Source organism: Dasypus novemcinctus, chromosome 30, assembly GCF_030445035.2.
Source record: "Dasypus novemcinctus isolate mDasNov1 chromosome 30, mDasNov1.1.hap2, whole genome shotgun sequence".
In the NCBI taxonomy this organism is placed as follows: Eukaryota; Metazoa; Chordata; class Mammalia; order Cingulata; family Dasypodidae; genus Dasypus; species Dasypus novemcinctus.
The window spans coordinates 38,933,266-38,941,774 of NC_080702.1; the positions used below are offsets into that span (position 1 = coordinate 38,933,266).

Genomic DNA, 8,509 nt, shown 5'->3' on the forward strand with positions numbered 1-8,509 from the left:
AGGGTAATCTTACATTAGGATACTTTTCAGATCCTAATTTTTTAACTCAATATTTTCTTTCTTATTTTGCAGTGTTAATAGTAATTTTATTCATTTTTATACAAATCATTTGTCAGATGTGTCTTGTAAATATTTTTCCAAAACTGTAAATATTCTTTGCAACCCTTTATCAATATTTTTCACAGAGGAGAGATTGTATATTTGAATAAAAACTAATTTATAAATTTTAATCTTCCATGGATCATGCTTTTGTTGCTATATCTAAAAAAACTCATTATCATACTAGGGGTCCCTAGATTTTCTTTAGGTTTTAGTCTAGCACTTTTACAGTGTATTTTAATTTAAAGTTATATGATTCAGTTTGATTCAGTTTTTTGAAATGAATACAATCAGTGCCTAGCATCCTTCTTTGTTTGGCATTAGTGCATCTTGTTTTTCCAACACAAATTCTTGAGAAGACCATACTTTCTACATCGATTGGCCTTGTCCTCTGTGCAACATCAGGGACCCCATTTATGTGGGGTCATTTGTCCACTTCAGCAATAGGATTCTCTTTAAGTATTGTGGGTTTATACTAAGTGTTACAACAAGGTAATATGGTTCGTAAAACGTTGTTCTTCTCTACTATTTTGTCACAGGATACAAAAAGACTGGTCATAATGTTTGTTATTTAAAATAAAGCATGAAAGAAAAAATAAATTAAATAAAATAAAGTCTGAGAGAATTTATCATGGAAAATATTCACTTGGCAAATTGTTTTCTATTAAGGACAAGGATTTCTAGTAGGAAAATATATCAAGGAGAAGTAGAAAACTGTTTTCCCTGACATTTTCAGATAAGGATACTAGATCTACATAAAATTAATAAGATATTAATAACATATTTACACTATAAACCATACAACTTACTATATTTTTCTACTCACTGCTTGTGGATAAAATTGCATTGCTCTGATATCTCTTCCAGGAAGTTCATTATCTACATGGAAACAGAAAACCAAACATATGTCTTGGAATTTATCCTCCTGGGGCTCTCAGAAAATATAGGAGTGCAACCCCTCCTCTTTGGGCTGTTTCTGTCCATGTACCTAGTCACTTTCATTGGAAATATGCTCATCATCCTGGCCATCATCTCAGACTCCCACCTCCACACACCCATGTACTTCTTCCTCTCTAACCTGTCTTTTACAGATATCTGTTTCACCTCCACCATAGTACCAAAGATGCTGCAAAACATCCAGAGAGGTATCAAAATCATAACTTTTGAAAACTGTCTCACCCAGATGTATTTTTTCATACTTTTTGGACAATTAGATAACTCATTCTTGACTGTGATGGCCTATGACCGTTTCGTGGCCATCTGTTGCCTCCTGTATTACACAGTCATCATGAACACCCGATTCTGTGGCCTTCTGCTGCTGACCTCTTGGCTATTGAATGTTTTGTTCTCTCTTTTAGAATGTTTAATGGTTTTGCGATTATCTTTTTGTACAGAGTTGGAAATGCCCCATTTTTTCTGTGAACTTAATCAGGTGATCCGACTTGCTTGTTCTGACACCTTCCTCAATGACTTAGTGATGTGTTTTATTGTTGGACTACTGGATGTTATTCCATTCACTGGGATCCTTTTCTCTTACTATAAGATTATATCCTCCATTTTGAGAATTTCAACAACTGAGGGCAAGTACAAAGCATTTTCTACTTGTGGTTCTCACCTCTCAGTAGTGACCTTGTTTTATGGTACAGGTCTTGGAGTCTATCTTAGTTCTGCTACTACCAAAAACTCAAGGGCAAATTCAATAGCCTCAGTGATGTACACAGTAGTCACTCCCATGTTGAACCCCTTTATATACAGTCTTAAAAACAAGGACATAAAGCAGGCCTTAAAAAAGCTGAGAAACATTATCTATATAAAAAGATACTTTCAAGTTTACAAAAGTGCTCAGAGTTCAAACACTAGGAGATCTTAATCTAGATACTTACAAGTAAATGGAGAGATAATCTGTTATTTTCCTAACAACAGAATTGTTTCTTTAATTTTTATATATCAAGGATACCTGTTTCTTTTGTATTATTTTACATGTTTTCTATCATTATATTTCCCATCATCAGGATTGAAAGCAGAATCTGCTGCCTGGATCTTCAGCAGTAGAATATTTCATGTAGATTGTTCTATATTTATAAATGTACAGGTGCTGGATGGATAAAGGTGTACTGCAGTCACTGCCAGAGGAAAGAAACTGCTTGTGTTTCATGGTTTTACTGAAAAATAAGCTCTCATACCAATGTCTGTTTACCATTTATCAAGGTTTTATTCATTGTTTCTTAAAAGAGATCACATCCTGTATAGTGGACCTTATCTGACTGCTATACAATAATCCACATTCCATCCCCAATATGTGCCTTTCTCTTGCATATTCCAAATCATAAATTAAACGAGGATGCAATCAACAACACAATCCCTGATTCTTCAAATATTGATGGTCTCAATCATTTCTATCATTCTTCCAGTGACATCAGGTTGCCCTTTAAAAATTATTTTCGTAGTTAAGCGTATTTTCTGGGAATTTTTCTCAGAGCTTCCTACCATAATAATAGACATTTATAGATCATAAAACCAATGTAAGTGTTTTCCTCATTTCCTACATATCTTAATCTACTATTAAATCCAGATATTAGGACATAATTTCAGATTTTTATGTAGGCATACTATTTTCTTTCTGAGGTAGAATAAGGTGAATACTTCATTCATCAACTTATTTCTGCGTCATCACTACAAATAGCAAACCAGAGTGGCATTTTGGAATTAATGATGTCTGAATTAATGGCCATTTTTTTTAAATATTAATAAATGGTTATGTAGTTGTATTCATTTCACACTCTTTGGGAAAATTGAATTCATTTTCATTTGTAATGTATTATCACACAAGATCAGGCTCTTATGTGAGTCATTACTAGTTCAGAACTGCAATTTTAGGGGAAGATATTTCATTCATGCATTCTTATAAAATAGCTGTGTTTTGATTGCAAAAAAATCTGAGAATTAAAAATCATCAACTTGTCATTTCTTTCTGAAATTTTCTCCAGTGCAAGTTAGATCCCTACCCTATTCAAAATTACTTCATTTAGGATTTACAGTAAAATCATTTATCACATAAACCAGTCAGTTTGTAAAAAAATCTTCTCAGGTATTGTCATTACATATTACTGCAAATAAAATACTCTGAATCATTTTTCCAAGCTATTTATAGACAATCTTGTACATTTATCCATTTGAAATACTGTCATTGGTGTTCTCACTCCCAACAATTTTCATGTATCAATTCCTAGACTGCTGCTCTGCAAGAGAGTTTTTTTCTTTTTTTTTTTTTTGCAATCTGGTGTTGTACGAAATAGTTTATATGAAAGGGTTATTTCAAGCAGAAATTTCTTTCCAAATAAAAGCTTTTTAAGAATTTTGACTTTGGTCTTTTGTTCATTATAATAAGTAAGACTAATTAATATTCTAGCAATTAAAGAATTTAATAACTGATATAAAGACAGTGGCCAACAGAGGTTTTGAGGAGAGGGACAGGGAAGATTATATGCAGTATACAAATATTCTGGAGACAAGGGGATTCTCCTGCATGGCATTGCGATGATAGAAACAAGCCATTATACATATTTTCATAACCTATAAAATTGTGTGAGACAGATGATAGACTATATGCTAAACTATATTCCATTGTTAGTAGCAATGCTTCAGTAAGTTTTCTTCAATGTTGACAAATGTGCCACAATAATGAAACATGTTGTTAATGTGATAAAGTGTAGGAGGGTAAGGATGTGGAACATATACGAAACTTCTTTATTTTTTATATGACATTTCAATATTCTAAAGATTCTTTAAAAATGAAAATTCACTGGGAGAAGGTGGAGTCAGAAAATCAACAAGGCCTCTCATAGCACACCTAAAGGAGAGGGACTGTAGAAAGTGCTTTCCAAGCCCCCAGTAGCATACTTGGGGTTCCTGGTGAGGTGTGGGTGTTCTCTCTCTGGAAATTAAGAGTCATTGTTTTCTGTGCAGAGCTGATTCAACAAGGACCCACTTAAATCTCCTATCGGACCTTTCAGGCAGCTTTCCTGCTGCTTGGGAGAGAGGGAATTGAGGAAGGAAGAAAAGGGAGAATGTCAGATCCCTAAGCATTTTATTTAACTACAAACAGGATTCCTAGCTTGAAACTTTCCCTAGTATTTGGTTGGTTTTTCCTTGTTTTTCCTTCCTCTTTATGCCCTCAAGGCCCTTTTTTCTTTCTTTTTTTTTTCTTGCTCTTTTTCTTTTTCCAACTTACTTCCCAACTCCCTTTTGTCCCTTTTTTTCCCTCTTTCTTTCTCTGCTTTCTTATTCTTCCTATATTAGCTGATGCAGGGAGAGATTCACATGTGCTATATGACCTCATTCTCCATGTACTCTTTTCTGTGTGTATTGATTTTGGCAGCCAACTTTATTCCCTTTCCTCTACATCTTTCTATCCTCCATCATTGATTTTTTTCTCTTACATTAAACCTCGCTTTGTTAGCCACCCAATTTTTTTTTTTACTTTTTATTACTAATACCTTTGTTTTGTTTTCTCCTTTATATTCACTCTTTATATTATAGCCCTCTCTTTTCTCTTTCCATCTCTCCTGAACACACAGATCTTTTAACTCACACTGTCTTCCTCCCCATATTAATATTTTTATCTACTTTTCTTAATGTTATAACTCTACATACCTTACATGAGTCTAATATACATTTTCCTATATCTCACAGGGTTCTTCTGTTATTATTTACTTTCAGTACTACTATTATTCATCTTCTTTTCTTACTCCTTTTGCTTTCCTGGCCATAATATTTTCCTTCAAGTGAACTTATCGAACAACAAGGAAATAGAATAAGAAGAACAAAGTGATAAAGAGAAGACTTAACATGCATGCAAAAACAACTAATTGAACTCCAAACTAGACAAAGAAGCTAAGCAACTGACTAAACCCATAAAGATAAAATGATGACCAGACAGCAACCAAAAACTACAAACCAAGCCAATAATCAGGAAAACATGACCCAATCAAATGAACAAACTAAAAACCAGGTAGAGGAGCAGAACATTGAACAGGTAATTAAAGATATCAAAAAATATATTAGGGACCAATTTGATGAGGTGAAGAAAGACATAAAGAATATGAAGAAAACAATTGGAGAGAATAGAGAATACAGAAGAAATTGCAATAACATGCAAAAATATAACAGATATGATGGTGATGAACAACACAATTCAAGAAATCAAAAATACACTCTCAGCAAATAAGAGCAGACTCGAAGAGGCAGAGGAGAAATTAAGTGATGTGGAAGACAGTACATTTGAAATCAAACAGATAGTAGAACTGGTTGATAAAAAGATAGAAAAAAATCCAGCAGGGGCTGAGGGACCTGAATGATAATGCAAAACATGCAAACATACATATTATAGGCATCCCAGAAGGAGAAGGGAAGGAAAAGGGGACAGAAGGGGTTTCAGAGGAAATAATGACTGAAAACTTCCCAAACCTATTGAGGGAGATGGATTTACATGTCCAGAAAGAACAATACACCGCTAAGAGCATTAATCGCACCAGGCCTACTCCAAGACATATACTTGTCAAGTTATCCAATGCTCAAGACAAAGAGAAAATACTAAAAGCAGCAAGAGAAAGGAGAACCATCACATACAAAGGAGGCTCCATTAGATTAACTGCTGATTTCTCATCTGAAACCACTGAGGTAAGAAGGCAGTGATATGACACAGTCAAGGTACAAAAAAAATATCCAACTGTAATACTCTATTCAGAAAAGTTGGCATTCAAAAATCATGGAGCGTTAAAAATATTCACAGATAAACAGAAACTAGGAGCATATGCCAACAAGAATCTTGCCCTTCAAGAAATATTAAAGGGAGTTAAGCAGGAAGAAAGAAAAAAACAAGAGAGACGGAGTTGAAGGAGAGTGTAAGAGCAACTAAAAAGACAAAAAGAGAAGGAAAACCGAACAAAATATGACGAACACAAATCCAAAGAAAACATGGCTAATATAAGTTATTCCTTGAAAGGAATAACACAGAATGTCAATGGATTAAACTCACCTGTCAAGAGATTCAGACTGGAAGATTAGATAAGGAAATATGACCATTCTATATGCTGTCTCCAAGAAACACATCTTAGACCCAGGGATTCAAGGAGGTTATAAGTCAATTGCTGGAAAACAATCTTTCAAGCAAACAATATCCAAAAAAGGGCAGGAGTAGCTATAATAATATCAGACAAAATAGACTTTAAAAGCAAAACAATTGTGAGAGACAAAGACGGATACTACATATTAGTGAAAGGGATACTCTATCAAGAAGAAAGAACAATCATAAACATTTATGCTCCTAACAAGGGTGCCTCAATATACTTGAGGCAAACACTGGAAAAACTAAGTGAATAGATGCCTCAACAGTTATAATGGTGGACTTTAATACACCACTATCAACTTTGGACAGAATATTTCAAAAGAGAATGAATAAAGAAACAAATATTTGAACAATATATTAGAGGAGCTGAACCTAATCAACATATACAGAACATTACACCCCAATACAATAGGAAATACATTCTTCTCAAGTGCACAAGGATCATTCTCCAAGATAGACCACATCATAGGCCACAGAAAAGTCTCAATGAATTCAGAAAGATAGGAATCATACAAAATAATTTCTCTGACCACAGTGGAATGAAGCTGGAAATCTGCAAGGGCCAGAGACACAGATTTGGCACCAAGATTTGGAAGTTAAACAACACACTCTTAGAAAAAGAGTGGGCCAAGGAGGAAATCTCAAAAGAAATTAATAACTACCTTGAAACTAATGAAAATAACACAACATATCCAAACTTATGGGATGAATCAAAAGCAGTACTGAGAGGGAAATTTATAACCATAAATTCATACATCAAAAAAGAAGAAAGAGCTAAATTTGAAGAACTAAATGCACACTTGGAGGAATTAGTTCAAAAAAAAAAAAAAAACTAACTAATCCCAAAGGAAAAAGAAAGAAAGAAAGAATAAAGATCAGAGCAGAACTAAATGAAATAGAAAATAAGAAAGCACTTGAAAATATAAACAAAACCAAGAGCTGGTTCTTTGAGAAAATCAATAAAATTGACAAACTCTTCTCTAGATTAACAAAGAAAAAAAGAGAGAAGATGCAAATACACAAAATAAGAAAGGAGAAAGGTGATATCACCACAGATCCCACAGAAATAATGACTATCATAAGAAGATATTTTGAAAAACTATATTCCAACAACAACAAAAACAATTTAGAGGAAATGGCAAACTCCAAGAAACACATAAGCAGCCTACATTGAGAAAAGAAGAAATTGATAATCTCACCAAATCAATCACAAGTAAAGAGAGAGAATCAGTCATTAAAAACCTCCCAACTAAAAAGAGCCCTGTGCCAGACGGCTTCACAGTTGAATTCTACAAAACATTCTGGAAAGTACTAACACCAATCCTGCTGAAACTCTTCCAAAAAATTGAAACAGAAGGAACATTGCCTAACTCATTCTATGATGCCAACATTACCCCATTACCAAATCCAAAGAAAGATGCCAACAAGAAAGAAAAATTACAGACCAATCTCTCTAATGAACTTTAATGTGAAAATAAAAAAAAAAACAAATTTCTAATCATATTCAACAACACATTAAACAAATTATATGCCATGACCAATTGGGGTTCATTACAGTTAGGCCAGGATGTTTCAGCAAAAGAAAATCAATTAATGTAATACACTACCTAAACTGATTGAAGCAAAAAATCACATGATTATATCTATAGATGCAGAAAAAGTGTTTGACAAAATACAGCACCCTTTCATGATAAAAATCCTGCAAAATTCAGAAGAGAAGGAAACTTTCTGAACATTATAGAAAGTGGCCATGTTGGTTGCTGGGTGTGGGGAATGGGAGGAAGAGATGAGATGTGGAGGCATTTTTAGGACTTGGAGTTGTCCTGGGTGATGCTGCAGGGACAGTTACTGTATATTGTATATCCTCCCATGGACCACTGGTTGGAACATGGGAGATGGTGGGCTATGATGTGGACCACTGACCATGAGGTGCAGTGTTACTCAGAGATGTATTCACCAAATGCAGTGAATGTCTCATGATGATGGAAGAGATTATTGCTATGGGGGGAGGAGTGGGGTGAGGGAGGTGGAGGGTATATGGGGACCTCATTTTTTTAATGCAATATTAAAAAAATAAATAAAGACAAAAAATAAAAAATAAATTAAAAAATATATATATGAAAAACCCACAGCCAACATCTTTTACAATGGTAAAATCCTAAAATCTTTCCCTCTAAGGTCAGGAACAAGACATGGATGCCTGTTATCAACCCTCCTATTTAGCATAGTCTTAGAAGTAGTTGCTCGAACTCTGAGAAAAGAACCAGACATAAAAGGCATCCA

General features: G+C 34.2%; 1 protein-coding gene across 1 annotated transcript; it reads left to right on the forward strand.

Annotated features, from left to right (window-relative positions):
- The first annotated feature begins 1,108 nt into the window (after positions 1-1,108).
- On the forward strand, positions 1,109-1,969 carry LOC139437895 (olfactory receptor 7C1-like). The gene has a single exon (XM_071212792.1). It carries the CDS (start codon positions 1,109-1,111, stop codon positions 1,967-1,969), a length of 861 nt encoding a protein of 286 aa, XP_071068893.1.
- The last annotated feature ends 6,540 nt before the right edge of the window (positions 1,970-8,509 follow it).